The 14,309-nt window shown below is 41.4% G+C and overlaps 1 protein-coding gene and 1 long non-coding RNA gene across 3 annotated transcripts in view; one reads left to right on the top strand and one right to left on the bottom strand.

Moving 5' to 3' along the window:
* Positions 1-8,843, bottom strand: part of LOC104853762 — a 59,813-nt gene extending 50,970 nt beyond the window's left edge. The window contains exon 1 of the long non-coding RNA XR_777875.2: positions 8,586-8,843. This is a non-coding gene — a long non-coding RNA (uncharacterized LOC104853762). The remainder of the gene's footprint in view (positions 1-8,585) is intronic.
* A 181-nt stretch (positions 8,844-9,024) lies between these two features.
* Tnp1 (transition protein 1) lies at positions 9,025-9,687 on the top strand. 2 transcript variants are annotated; one of them, XM_010611943.3, is made up of 2 exons: positions 9,025-9,267; positions 9,444-9,687. In XM_010611943.3, the coding sequence occupies exons 1-2, from the start codon at positions 9,118-9,120 to the stop codon at positions 9,558-9,560; spliced, it is 267 nt and encodes an 88-aa protein (XP_010610245.1). In that variant the 5' UTR covers positions 9,025-9,117; the 3' UTR covers positions 9,561-9,687. The 2 variants fall into 2 exon arrangements, with proteins under 2 accessions (XP_010610245.1, XP_010610246.1); XM_010611944.3 differs by having other exon boundaries at positions 9,034-9,256.
* The last annotated feature ends 4,622 nt before the right edge of the window (positions 9,688-14,309 follow it).

Genomic DNA, 14,309 nt, shown 5'->3' with positions numbered 1-14,309 from the left:
AAAAAAAAAAAAAAAAAAAAAAAAGCATATTTCTTACTGCCAACAAATGAAGCTAAAAGTTTGAGCCAGTAGAAATCTAGTTGTTGCATATCATGACCACCACCCCAGCCCAGCCTGAATCTGATCCAGTTTACAGGGTTTATCAAACCAAAAAAAATCCCTTTTAATATCCATAAAGCATCTCAACCTACCCCAGACCAAAGCCCAACCATAAATTTCATTAGTAAATCTTCCAAACAGGAAAAAACGATGTATTTCCTCCTGACTCACTTGTCTGTTTCTCCACCTACCACACCCCACTATCCTATTACATGAAAAAAGAAAAAGCTGGGGTACTCCAGGGACCACAGATCACTCTTTCACAAAAATAATTACATTCAGAAACACTGTTTCTCAGAGAGTGCAGAGAAATTTTATTTAGAGACCCTGGGTGGGGGGATGAAAAAGTCAGTGTTGATCATGGTGGTCTTAGGGGCTTTTCTTTACACTGGCCTTGTGACAAAGAGTGACATGGAAACAAGCAGTCTCTTCAGCCAAGGCATTGACTTATGTAGCTAAGGAGACAAATGAGAAAATTTAAGGTATACACTCTGGAAACCCATGTGTTTTTACATAGCTTCCCAAATCACTTTCCCAGAAATATTATCAAAGGTAGGATTCCTAAGAGTTTGAGAAACTCCCCTTTCAAGAGATTTAGAGTTTGTGTCGTCTACTGAGCCAACAAGCTTAGGCAAAGGCTCCACAATTTGGGGAGGTAAAAGAGAAGGAGGGAAGAGATTGCTAGGGAAGGATTGGAGATAATCTTTTGGAAAGTGAATGGAGCACTATACTTTTGACAAAGGTATGCCATTTTGGAAAACTGGTGAATTCAGGATGATAATTCCTCCAAGAATCATCTTTGTGATCAGAAAATGCTGTCAATACCTTTGTCTTTTGTTTCTTTTTCAGGTTAACTTCTTTGTTTTTTGTCTCTGTGGGAAATTTAAATCTATAGACTTTCACTGTCTTCTCATGTTCTTCTGCTCTGGCCAGCATGAGGGTTCTAGTTGAAACAGCCTCTGTCTGCTCTCCTGGTCATTCCTTGCCTTCACCCCAAGTCCATGGGTCCAAAGCAGCACACTCATCACTCTCATTATATAAGTGGCTGTGACATGGACCCTCCTGATAAAAGGACCTGATGACTGAAGTTGCTTTGTCACAATGGCTGAAAGTCACCATGAGGGCTTGGTTGGGTGATTGGGGTAGAAATGACATGTGATTTATAATTACTTCTTGAATCAGCAGGTTACCCGTCTATATATAGGCCATAAGAACCTCCACAACTGATACAAACTAAGTACAGTTTCCTTTGCCTTTCAAACACAAATCCTGCATTTTCAAAGCCCATATCTACTGGTACATTTAGGTAGGCATTTCTGGTTTCATTGTCCTATTTCTAGAAAGCTCTTGAGCAAAGACTTGAATAATGTAGAATTCTAAAACATGTCTTTATTGATATACAGTTAACACACTAAGCTGCACATATTTCAAAAGCACAGATTGACAAATTTTGATATGGCGTACACTCATGAACCCAATGCCACAAATCAAGATAATAACCATAGCCACAGCTCCCAAATGTCCCCCTGTGTCCCTTTGTAATCCTTCCTGCCCCTCTCCAATCATTAATGTGGATGCCAAAACTCTAGTCCAGCACATTTTTAACTACGACCCCTGCTTTATTCCCCAGGACCACACAGAGACCATCTACCTCAAGAAGACTGATGTCTGGGTAGGGGAGACATGCATACTAATAAAAAGCTCTGGATATAACCTATTAAAAGATATAAAATGTGCCCAAGAGGTACAGCATGACTTCACATGAAGAAACAACTATAGAATTTGGGGCCTTTGTTTTGTTTTGAAATACATACGGTACTTTAGTAGATGACCATGCTCTAAAAAAAAAAAAAAAAAAAAAACTGTACAGATCACTGAGTTTTCCATGAACGCCTGAACTTTTCTACTTTTTAAATAACCCAATTTGGCTACCACAGCAGAGATTGCCTGAGGGAGAGAATAAAAGACAGAGAATGAGGTGGTGGGAGGGCTATGAAAACTGAAATGTTGTGGGAGAAATGAACTCCACCTTGTAGATTGATCTGTAGTTTCAGACTTGTTTTTTTAACAGGTAAGTGACATAATGCTCTTTGCTTTAGGAAGTTTCTTGGGGAAGCACTATGCAAGAAAAGAGAGGCTGAAGCAGCCTCCACAATCATGTAGTCCAAAGTTAACAAGGTTGAAAAGTGGGCTGCCATTTTGAGTCAGAGAAATGTGGGCATAGTGAAGAGAGGCTCAGCATGAACCAGATTAGAGTGGAAAGAGCCCAAGGACATCCCTGGGCTTTATCTTTTCAAAGTGCTATTAATCAGTGTCCACTAGCAGGGTCAAGTTGGTAGGGGATTCCCAAAAGATAAACCATCCTCTCTCTCTAAGGTTTTGAACCACGTTTCCACACTTCCTGAACAAAGGAAGACTTCTGTCTTCCACAGAAGACAGTTGTCTATCATTTTTTAACCTAAGACTCAGGTTTTAATTGTGGGGAGAGCAACAAAGGCAGGGAAGGAGAGGATGAAGAGGCAGAGTTGTACCTGAACTGTGTATTACACTGTGAAGTGTCTCATGGGAGGAGGGAGAGATAAGTGAGCCCATAGGCAGGGAACCTGCGTATCACAAAGAACCCTGTGCTGAGAAACCCATGCTTTGCCATCCTTGTCTCAGAATTATTAATTTTTAACAAGAAGCCAGCATTGTCATATTGCACTATACCCCAAAAAGAATGTAGTTGTTTCTGAGAAGACAAGACTTTTTACCTGAAACATATGTCACAGGAAGTGGCAAATAAGTTTGACAAAACCCTAGCTAAAAATGTGACAAAAGTATATGGAAAAATCTGGAAATTGTCAAGAGGCCTTGTGTTCATACATACAGAATCTCCTGAGGCTCTCCCAACCTAAGCAGAGAACGTTTTCAGCTGTTTTATCTTTGCTTCCTTACAGCATAAAGAAAGTATCACTCCCACCATCACCATTTGGTGGTCAACTAGGGAGACAAATATTTCTGCATGGGTGACGGTCCCCACCACACTCCAGAACATGTTTGTGGCATTGCCTTTCATATTTTCTCCCAGAAAAGAGAAATAAAAGGCTGCCCAGAATCAGGAATTTGTTGTAACATTCAAAAGCATCTGGGTATGTCTTCTGTCCTTAGTGAAAATGAAGGCTTCATTTTGAAGATTTCTCTAGACAAGTTGTATCAGCTCTCTGGGAACAAGAGTCTGGGAAGGGTGAAGTGTTACTCAACTTCTGTGCTCTAGACTAAGAATTCCAGCCTAGAAAGAGTAGCCAAGGAGTTACTTTGCTCTCTTTCCTTAGTGTAAATATAACTAAACATACTTTTCGGGATCTTCAAATATTAGAATTTTGTCCAAAAAAGCATTAGGAAAACCAAACAGGCAGAAACCATTGGGCAAGACTTTCTTGTCAGCTTAGTCTTTCAGTAGTTGCAGGACACCAAGAAAAATTATACTTTCAGTCTGTTGCCTCTTAGAGAGAGGTTCAGCAAGTTCAAGAAATAAGACTGAATTGTGATACTGTCTTGACCCATCCTTGGTCATAAGAGTTATATCAAACACTTATATTAAAAATAAACCAGAAATACATATGAACCTCATAAGGAAGTTTCACTCAATGGTTTACAGCATATTTACAGCAATAATCCCATAAGAATATATCACCTAGTGACACTATACGCATCTTAGTTTGTGTAAGTTCACACAATGATGGCAACACTTACAGATGCTTTCTTAAAAATATATCCTTGTAGTTAAGCCATGAATGACTGTACTGGTTTCCTCTGCCCAAAGCACTAGCACCAACATAAAACTCACAATGCTGTGAAATCATCGATTATGAAGGCATTGGACTTCATATGTGGTAATTTCAGTCTGCCTCTCTGGACCTCTCCCCTCTTTGTGGTAAAACTTCTTCCTTTCATGGGCCAGGTGTCCTCAGATTAATGGTCCTCAAATGGTAGGATGATTTTAAGGAGGCAAGAATATGAAGGAAGATGAGGGAAGCAGAGAACATACTTGGGAGGAAAAAAGAAAGAGCAGAAATTTCAACTGTGGTTCATCGTGGCACAGTGGCAAGAAGCCCAGACTGAGGATTAGGAAATCCAGGCATGGGATCTGACTTTGCCTATAATCTATGACTTTATCCAAGTTATTCTTCATCCCCGAGCCTATTTATTGTGAAATTGTTCAGCAACCCTCCAACTCAAAGATCCTTACCCCAGTTGGCAGATGGATTAAAAAAATTTGTTCCTACATGAGGTCAAATGACTTAATACATGTGATATTTTTATAACACCCTTTCCAAATATCCTAGGATACCACTCCACTTTTATGTTTGGGCTGTAGGGAAATGTAGTCTCCATGTATTCTGAGAGGGAACACATTGTTTTACTATAGGTAGGAATTAGAGTGAAAACTATACGGACCATCCTAGGGAGAAAATTCGGATTTGTGTATACATTGCACCAAGTGACCCTATGTTAGTGATGACTTGGGAAAACAAAAGGGATGGAAATTCATTTTTCAAAGGTCCAAAATTAAGGGCAAACAAAAGTTAGAAATATCTGAAAATAAGAACTTGCAATTTGTCCAGAGGACCTTCCAATTCACAACCTGTCTCTAAGAAGAATGTACTACTTCTACCCACTTTTTCTCCCCCTCCCTTCCATGTTAGATTCGCTTGCTGTGATCCTGACAGCACATGTATGACAGAAAAGGCAAAGTGGGGAGTCAAGGCCAGATATATTTCTAAGTCAAGGAGAGAAGGCCAGGTGGATCAGTGAGCAGACTATGATCTAGGGATCAGCCATCCTGGTCTATCCTTGGCTATTCTGTTGCCTAGATATAGTCCCTCAGACAATCCTCAGCACCCCCAAAGTAGCAGGAAAAGGGCTCTACTCTCATGATGAATCTCCCACCTTTTAGGAAACAATCTTTATTAATTGTTTATGGTAACATAACGTGAGAATATAGTAGAAAGGATGAGAAAGGAGAAAAATAGGAAAGAAAGCTAACACATCTCAGGCAAAAAAGCACCCATCAACAGAACTAAAATATCCCTGTATTTTCCAGAATCTTGGGAAAGATGAGTAGAGTTGGGGATCCTTCCTTTTTCTCAGAAACCACCCCTTGACCTGAATCTTTGGTCTCTCTCAATTCTTTACTGAAGACACTATATGTGCTCTGGGATCAGAGAGCTCTGCCCTTGGTGAGGCATCTCTCTTGGCCACTTTCACCTCCTCTAGCTTGTCCCACACCCTGTCTGTTTAAACAGCAGCAGCATCTGTAACCATACAAAAGACAGGGCGTGCATGTGAACAGGGTAGCAGGTCCCCACTCCCCAACCAAGGTCAACATCTGGAGAGACTTAGGTTTCAGAATGGGATTCAGGCTGAGTCATCAGTATGTGTAAAGGCTGTCAGCAACTTTTCCATGCTCTCTTTTAATAAACTTCAAATCCCAACCTGCTGGAAAGATCCAGCCCTGTTTAGACACCAGTTGGACTCCCCAGAAAAACTGATGGAGTAAGTTTGAATTGCAGAGGTGAGAAGGGATCCAGCTAGAGGTCTGACTTCTAAATCAGTAACACACTCCTTCTTTCCTTCCTAAGAATGGGACCAGTAGGCCCTGTACCTCTATCTTAGCTGTTCTACTAGGAAATAAGGGAACCATACACCCATCTACCTGTGCCAGAAAGACTACCCGCAGCCACAAGACAGAAGGAGCTGGAGGTAACTCTTCTAAAAAGGAATGTTCTGTCTCTCTGTGTGCTAACAACTACTAGAAAATATCCATTTTCTTTCAGCAATCAGAAATAAAAAATTCAAAATTGTTAAAGGGAGAACAAAAGTTGATACCTGTTGGGTAAGTTAAGATATGGAGGAGGCAGTTTTATTGAGCTGTCTCTGCTCCTCCTATGCTGGGTTATTTGAAGTAGTCCATGCATCTTCTCTGTGCTGCTTTTTTCATTCTGGGCCCCCCAAAAATGTTAGTAGACGAAAGGGTGAGGTGACAGTGAGCAGACTGTATTAACAGAAGATTCTCCAGGGAAGGTTTCACTCTGGGCCTGCTAAGGAGTGAGCTCATTATGCTCCATTTAAATTGCCATTGGCTCACACAACACTGGGACAGAAATGGAAAGAGAAACAAAGCAGGCAGCAGTGGCCAACTCAACCTTGCTCGGTCCTCACCCCAGGATATCTGATACAGGAGCCAACCCTAACAGACCCCTGCCCCACCCTTGCCTGGCCTGTGAGTCGCCTCTGAAGCTCAAATTTCTCAGCAAGTAGGTCTGGAAGCAAGAGTAGCTCCTCAAACCTATGCAAAGGGGGCCCCTTTGTTTCTTCATCAGCTCTCAAGCCTGGCTGTCTTCTTTCCTGTGACCTCAGCTTCTCCTTCGCAGAACTTTTGGAGGTGGGAGGGAATGTGGAGAGAAATAGTATCCAGTCTCTAGGACCATCCAGCAAACCTTTCTCTAACCTAAGAGGCCAATTCCTTTATAAACATTCTAGCCAGCAGAGCCAGGCATCAGAGATCAGAACAGAGCACCAGCCAGCAGGGTGTGATGGAGATGTTCTTTGCTCCCTTTCTTGCTCCCTCTAGTTCAAAGTCACTCTTGATGGTGTTGGACTGTTGGTCCCCATAATAAACCAAAGCAGCTAGACTAAACAAATATGTACTGACCGCCTACTGTGAACCATGGTAGCATCTGTAAGAAATGCAGTAGAATAAAAGACATAATCTCTAACAAGGAGGCTCACACCAAAACCAGATCATCTCAGAGATCACCTAGCGCCACTTGTCTATTTACCTAACAAGAGAGTCAAAGTCCAGAGGAGTCCATCTTGACCAGAATCAAGACTCACTGCTTCCTGTTGAAACAAGTTTAACACATACAACATGGCAATTCAGGCATAAAACAGGGTATAACATAATTAACATTGTTGTCTAGACTCAAGGGCCAGTGTTATAAGAACAATGAATAAATTTCAAAAGAAATGAAAACTTGATAAGTAAGGGAAGTCTTCCTTGAAGATGTGGAACAAATAGAGAGGAATAGGAAAGTTAAAAAATATTAAGGATTTTTTATTCATTCAACAAATATATTCCACAAATATTTACTGAGTTTCTATTCTGCGGTGAGACTTTTTAACACCTGAGCACTACACACTGGGGAACACATTTGCTAAGTGCCAGCTTTTATGGTAGTCTTTGCTTTTGTGGGGCTGACTGTAGAAGAAACAATGACCAGAGTGGGCAAAGAAGTTTCTGAGCTACAAGGCAAGCTAGCAACTTGTACAGAGCTCCTCCATCTTCCTAGTTCCTGAAAATAGGAAAATAAGTGTTGCTTATGATAGCCACCAAAGACACTTGGGTTTCAAAATATGATTGGGCATCTTGTCAATGAACATTAGAAATACAGGGAATGGGACTTGAACTACCTTCCTCTATTCAATAAACTTTTGCTAAAAAAGCAAACAAAACAAAAACTCAACTGCTGTATGTTCAGTTCTTGAGTGAAGATAATGGCAGTTGAGAGAAAGAGACAAAAAGAATAGTGAAGTTCTATTGAAAGTTGCCTCAAATAATTTAGTATGAGTTACAAAGGAGAAAGAAGAAATACAGTGTCTCTACTTGGAAGTATTAAAATCAAAGGCCCTTTGAACCCAACACAATACGCCTTAAACCAGTGCACAGTCATCCCTGTCCCAAAGCCTGGTCTTTATCACTGTGAGTGGCACAAGCATCCAGATAGCTGCATTACACAGAAAAAAAAGCCACAGCTTTCACACCAACTGCTCACACCTCCTACTTCCAATCCGTCACCTCGACTTTGTCTCTTGTGTATGTCTCTACACTCAATCAGCACCCTCCCTGGCCCATGTCTAAGCTGTTATCAAATCTCTCTAAAACCACTGCTATTAACCCTAGCCTCTCCCTTTATGCACATAGCTATTCAATCCATCCCCAACCAACAGCCTTGAATCTCATTATGGTGTCTTCTTAACATTTTTTAAGCTTCTTGTTGCATGTGATGTTGGTTTGGTTTCTGCCTCCCCTTCTGTCTCTCCAATCTCATCCTCTAGGGTCAAAATAACACCCTAAGAAATAAATTGCTGATTTGTGTCAATGCGTGATTAATGCCTTTCTGCCCTCTCAGCTGAAAGTTCTGCATACACAAGATCTATATTTGTTTTTAGCCACCCATATTTTCCTATCATTGAAATGCATGGCATATCCTACATGAGCACTAAGTATTTATGACAAAAATTTTAAAAATTGTCAGGACAGTGGTTCTCAACTAGGGTTACATTTCCCCCCACACACATTCTCCCAGGTTCCCAAAGGATAAGTGGCATTGTTTTGAAAAATTTCTGGTTGTATTATCTTGTGAGGGTTCTACTGGCATCTGATGAGGTCAGCGATACTGCCAAACATACTACAACGCATGGGACAACCCACAAAAACTTACCCAGCCTATGATCTTCAAGGTATCAGCATTGAGAAAGCTTGAGTTAGATGAAAGAGAAGGAAAACATACACTTTGATTCTACTGAATTGGATCTCCTAGTGTCAAGTGCTTAAAGAAATATAGTACATTTGTTACCTCCAGATTTTCTGAGAGGCAAACATGAATCCATATATACACACTGAAAGACTTTTAAATGTCCAACAGTCAGGGGACACATATTTTAATGTTCTTTCTTATATTCTCCTGATGTCCTGAGGTTTTTTTCAGTAATACAGATCTGGAAATTTTCACTTAACCTAGAAAGACCTCAAAATTAAAGACCAGCCTTGAGCCGCACTAAAGAGACCATCTTATTTCACACATCTGACCAAAGTGCAGCAAAAGCTAGTGACATCACAAAAGAGCCCCTCCCACATCAACTCCACCCATCTGCGTAGCCACACCCCTCTGCGGTCATAATGACTAAAGCCTTAAATACCCAGACTCCCAACATGTGGGCTTTGAGAAGCCCCTCGTGTTGACAGAAATTACAATGTCTATTAACCGCAAATCAAAGAGTCATGGCATGAGGAGGGGCAAACACCGAACTCCTCACAAGGGTGTCAGGAGAGGTGGCAGCAAAGGAAAATACCAGAAAGGCAATCTGAAGAGTAGGAAACGGGTCAAAGATGGTGAGTGGCGGGTGAGTGAGAGAGCAGTCAAACCTGGGAACATGTTGCTTCCCAGCCATCTCTCCTGAGGGCATCCTCATGTCCTGAAATCTCACTGAGACTGCTTCCAACGACTGAATTCATATCTGGGCCAGAAAGGTACTGATGGATATGTTCTAATGAGCATTAACCTGTCCTTCCTCCATAGCCAATCGCAATTACCGCTCCCACTGTTGAGCAGACAGTGGGCTCCACCCTGGTAAACTTCAAACTCCACCAGGAAGCAAAAAGGGACAACAGAAAGGGGACTGCCAAGGAGACCTGAAATTAGAGCAAATTCAGAAAAGACTCTATCACCTGTCAAGTGTGGGTGAAATTCCAGTTGTGACCAAATTCGAAACATATATTGGCTGCTTCTCTTCAACAATTCAATAAAATTTTGAAGATCGAAATGTTTCCTTTGATAATTGGGTTGGAAAAAATAGAGTTTCTGAGCTAGTCAGGCTTGGGCAAGAATTGGAAGGTATGAAGCCATTAAATATGATTTGGGAAATATCAAAAGTCATTTGTCCTTACAACTCCCATGGTGGCCCAACTCTGGCTATGAGCCATCACTATCATTAGGTTTTTGTCTCAATGCACAGGAAAGAAACGAGTTATGAGCCAAGGATACCAGCTGTTGAGGGATCCATAGCAGTGACATGAATGAAGGCTTAAGACATTGGAGGGACTCTCCAATCACATACACAGGACTAGCAAGCTGTTAAGACATAGAAAGGCCAATGTGGTAGTACAATCATGGAAGTAGCAGATTTAGATTATTTTGGCTGGAGATGGACAAGACTGGAAGCAAGGATATTGTTTGGGAGAGTCAACTTTGTCATAATGAAACTTAGGTGGGTCTGGAAGGAATTACCTAACTGATCCTGGGTGGATCTTACTGATCATTTGGCAGGGCAATGTCCTCGGCTATAGTTTTAGTTCTGCTCCTTACCTGTACCTTGAGTTATGATAGGGTTTATAATGTCTCTGGCCAGCAATTTGACAACAACTCTTAGTATCTATCTTCTCAGAGGGTAATAATTTTAATTAGTGCTTCCTATCGCCTTAGAGTTCATAGCAGGATGGAATTGAGATTCATAGTTACACTCAAGCACCAGCCACTCACACGGAAAGGTTATGAGGAAAAGGTGAGAAAAGCAATAGGTCCATCATCAAGTTTCCAGTAGTGGGGGGTGGAAGGGGGTCTGTCTTCCTGTGACAGAGCAAGGGAAGGGCAAACTCCTAGTACTTTCAAGGAGACTATTGAGTTTAAGCCTCTTGCAGGTGTGTAGATATAAGGATGTTTGAGACAGGAAAACTGGTAATGAAGCATACTCTCAAGGGTCGAATTCAGAAAGAATGTTCATTTCTCAGATTGCTCCAACAGAAAAATCCAGGTCATTTCACTTGAAATAATATCTATCAGGTTTCTTGGTCCACAATGTCTCATAATCCTGGAGAGTGTACATCGTGTTTCAGAGCTATTTTCTTCTCAAGATTGTGTGCAGAATCATCTTACCATCAAGTATATAGACAATTCAATCTCACCTTTGCTCTGAACTTCTTAGAAGTTAATGTACAGTTCTGGTCTGGAATCCCTCAACAAGCTGTGAAATGGCTAATCAGAAGGCGCCAGATTCACCCTGCTTCTGTACTAGCTCCTTGCAACATGCAAAATCTCCCTCTGCCCAAAAACATATTTTTAAAAATTTTACTGCTCTTTCTGTAAGTTCTAAACTTATCACCACAGGTGAGTTCTCAGGAAACAAACTAAGATAGAGTTTATAATCAAGCTATTCATTAGAAGGAGAGAGGATGCAGGATCATCCAGAGAAAGGGAATAAGCAAAACATTGACTGAATCCATCAGGAAGGATCACCAGTTAGTCTCCCACACAAGAACTTGTGGCCAGGATTTATCCCATTGTCTTGCCATCTTTCAGATTGTCCATCTTTGCAAAGATAACCTCCCTATAGGGCACAGCCATCAGTCAGAAACTAGCAAAGCCAGGCATAGTGCTGCATGCCTAATAATCCCTCCATGCTGGGAGGCAGAAGAGGATGCAAGTTAAATCCGAGCCTAGACAATTTAGTGAATTAGGGAGTTATTGTCTCAAAAATAAAAATAAAAATTTAGGAAAGAAACTCTGGGTGTAGCTCAGTGCAAAGGGCCCTGGGTTTGCTGTGCTAGGGGCAGGGGATAATTAGACCAGCAATAATACTGAGAGTGTGGCATTTACTTCCTGCAGAGAACTTGTTATGACTGGGAAGTCACCCAGGTTATAAACTCTGTCAGGACCTTACAGGAGAAGAGATCCCTGAAGATGGTTCAAATGAAGAGATTTAAGCAAAGGAACTATTTGCTAGGCATCTAACACCTAACAGTGGTGACTTCAGATCCTTATATATGAAGAGGTGAAAGGACAACACGAACCCAAGTTGTTCCTGTTGTGGGCGAATGCCTTAGTAAGAATTGCATTAAGAAGGATGACAGCTGTTGCAAGAGTCTCAGGCACAAATGCCCTGAAGTTTCTCTAATCTCCTGCTGGTGCTCATGATGGCCACACTCAAGCAGAAGCCAGCAGACAAGAGATTGGGCTGACAAAGAACCCAAGAGCTAAGCTTTGGATCATCAAAGGACACAGACAAAGGAAAAGACAGCTTTGTAAATACAGTGGTAATAACATCTACCTTCTTGGGACTTGTTAGAAGTCTGCCATTTTGATATCCTATTTGACTTCTCCCATACATTGTCACAGACCAGTGTTCCATAGGAACCAACAGTGGAGAGATGTAGTGAGAAAAGGGGTTCAACACCAAGTTGTTCATGTTCCTAAACATTTAGCTTGAAGTGTGTTTTCATGTCATTTGCATGACTATATTATGGTATCCCCAAACCAAGACACTACAGTGCTCTAATACAATGGCATATTTAGGCAACTGTCTAAACACTAATGAGTCCTGAGGATGAGCATATGGCACACAGCCCGAGGCTAGTCAGTGCAGACAGATCCTCTCCTGGTGACTTTAGCCTTTGCCCTCTTGGACAAGTTGGGAAGAAATGGCAGTCACCCAGAAAATTCTGTTTTGCAGTAGGAACATTTTCCAGGCCCACATGCTGGAAATTTTCCAATGCTGGTGTTGACTTAGTCCCTGCCCTCCAGGAACATTCATTCTGTCCATTTTCACAGCCCCTATAACCCAGCACCTGTGAGTCTTTTGACCCTGGTGACACTCTTTAAGGAGATTGGAAAACTTCATTCCCTGCATGACTTTTCTCCATCTCCCCAACCAAGGAAGGCTTTGTTCCTCTCCCAGTTTTCTCTGGAACGCCATGTCCTGAAGTCATTGCTGTTTGGCCTTTTTGAAAAGTGAAAAATCAAACCAAAAAAAAAAAAATTAAAGATCTTGGCCATCAGCCTTTCTGGGTCACCTTGACCTTCTTATTAGCTGACATGGGTATAAGGTTTCAGGATCTCATGGGAGTGATGAAGCCCAGAGGACCCCTGTGTGGGTGGAAGAACTTTGGGGAGCAGAACTGATCCCCATCCCTCACCTCAGGCTTCCTCCAGATGACCTTGGGTGGGACCTACAAGCCTGTACAGCCAGTGCAGACAAACAGGAAGTTCTGTAGAAATGCTCAAGGCTGTGCTGGAGAGGTGAAGGCAGAAATGGCAGCTGGGAGGAGTCTGTGTGCTCTGGGGTAGTTGGTGCAAGTCAGACATAGCCTGGGGCTCAGCTGTCGGGGTCACCCAGAGTTTCTGTCCTTAGAAACCAGAGAACAGCAGCAGCCTGAAAGCTCTGCCTCACTCTCTGGCTTTGCAGTGTGAGCACTCATGGCCAAGCACCAAAGTTAATAGGGTCTTAATTCCTGACTTCTAGGACCACTAGGTCTTTTTTTTCCAGGTCAGTTTCTTTGACAGTTGATGAGAGGTAAAGCTATATATTTTGCTTCAACAGATTTCAAGCTTTCCTCGTGCGTGGCCCTACCATTCCCCTCTCTCTCTTCAACTTTTCCACAGCCCCAACATGTGAGCCTACTTGATACCTAGCCTCGTGCCTGAGGATGGTTCCGAGGAACACTCTCCTCCCCATCCTGGTACAGAGAAGAGTGTTCAGAGATGAAAATCACTGTCAAAATTCATCCTTGCTACAGGGTGGTTCAACATACTAAAGTCAATAAATGGAATACATTATATTAACAAAGTCAAGGACAAAAACCATATGATCCTCTCAATAGATGCAGAAAAAGCATTTGATAAAATTCAACACCCATTCATGATAAAAACCCTGCAAAAAATTGGAATAGATGGTCTATACCTCAATTTAATAAAGGCTATCTATGAAAAACCATCAGCCAACATCATATTGAATGGCCAAAAACTGAAAACCTTCACGTTAAAATCAGGAACAAGACAAGGATGCCCACTATCACCACTTTTCTTCAATATAGTTCTGGAAACATTAGCCACAGCAATTAGACAAGAGAAAGAAATTAAAGCAATAAAGATAGGAAAGGAATAAGTTAAACTATCATTATTTGCTGATGATATGATACTATATATTGAAGATCCAAGAAACTCCACCAAAAAACTTCTAGACTTAATTGACAGATTCAGTAGAGTATCTGGATACAAGGTGAATACCCAAAAATCAATAGCCTTTCTATACACAAATAACAGACACACGGAAAGAGAAATAAGGGAAAAAATTCCTTTTACAATAGCATCCAAAAAAATGAAGTATCTAGGAATCAATCTAACAAAAGAAACAAAAGATCTCTACACTGAAAACTACAGCACTGTGAAAAAAGAAATTGAAGAGGATATAAAAAAATGGAAAGGTATCCCCTGCTCCTGGGTAGGAAGAATCAACATAGTAAAAATGGCCATACTACCGAAAGTGCTATATACATTCAATGCAATGCCAGTTGAAATTCCAACACTATATTTCACAGAATTAGAAAAAAAATCCAAAAATTCATTTGGAACCACAAGAGACCTAGAATAGCAAAAGCCATTTTTAGGCAACAG

This window comes from Fukomys damarensis, unplaced genomic scaffold, assembly GCF_012274545.1.
Source record: "Fukomys damarensis isolate Sample0158 unplaced genomic scaffold, DMR_v1.0_HiC HiC_scaffold_16, whole genome shotgun sequence".
NCBI lineage: Eukaryota > Metazoa > Chordata > Mammalia > Rodentia > Bathyergidae > Fukomys > Fukomys damarensis.
This window is presented reverse-complemented; position numbering and strand designations above follow the sequence as displayed.

Bases quoted from the DNA above. Each gene is read 5' to 3' on its own strand.
- Tnp1 (XM_010611943.3), top strand. From the start codon at position 9,118: ATGTCTATTAACCGCAAATCAAAGAGTCATGGCATGAGGAGGGGCAAA. The intron at 9,268-9,443 runs GTGAGTGAGAGA...CTTCCTCCATAG, and splicing joins TCAAAGATGGTGAGTGGCGG to CCAATCGCAATTACCGCTCC.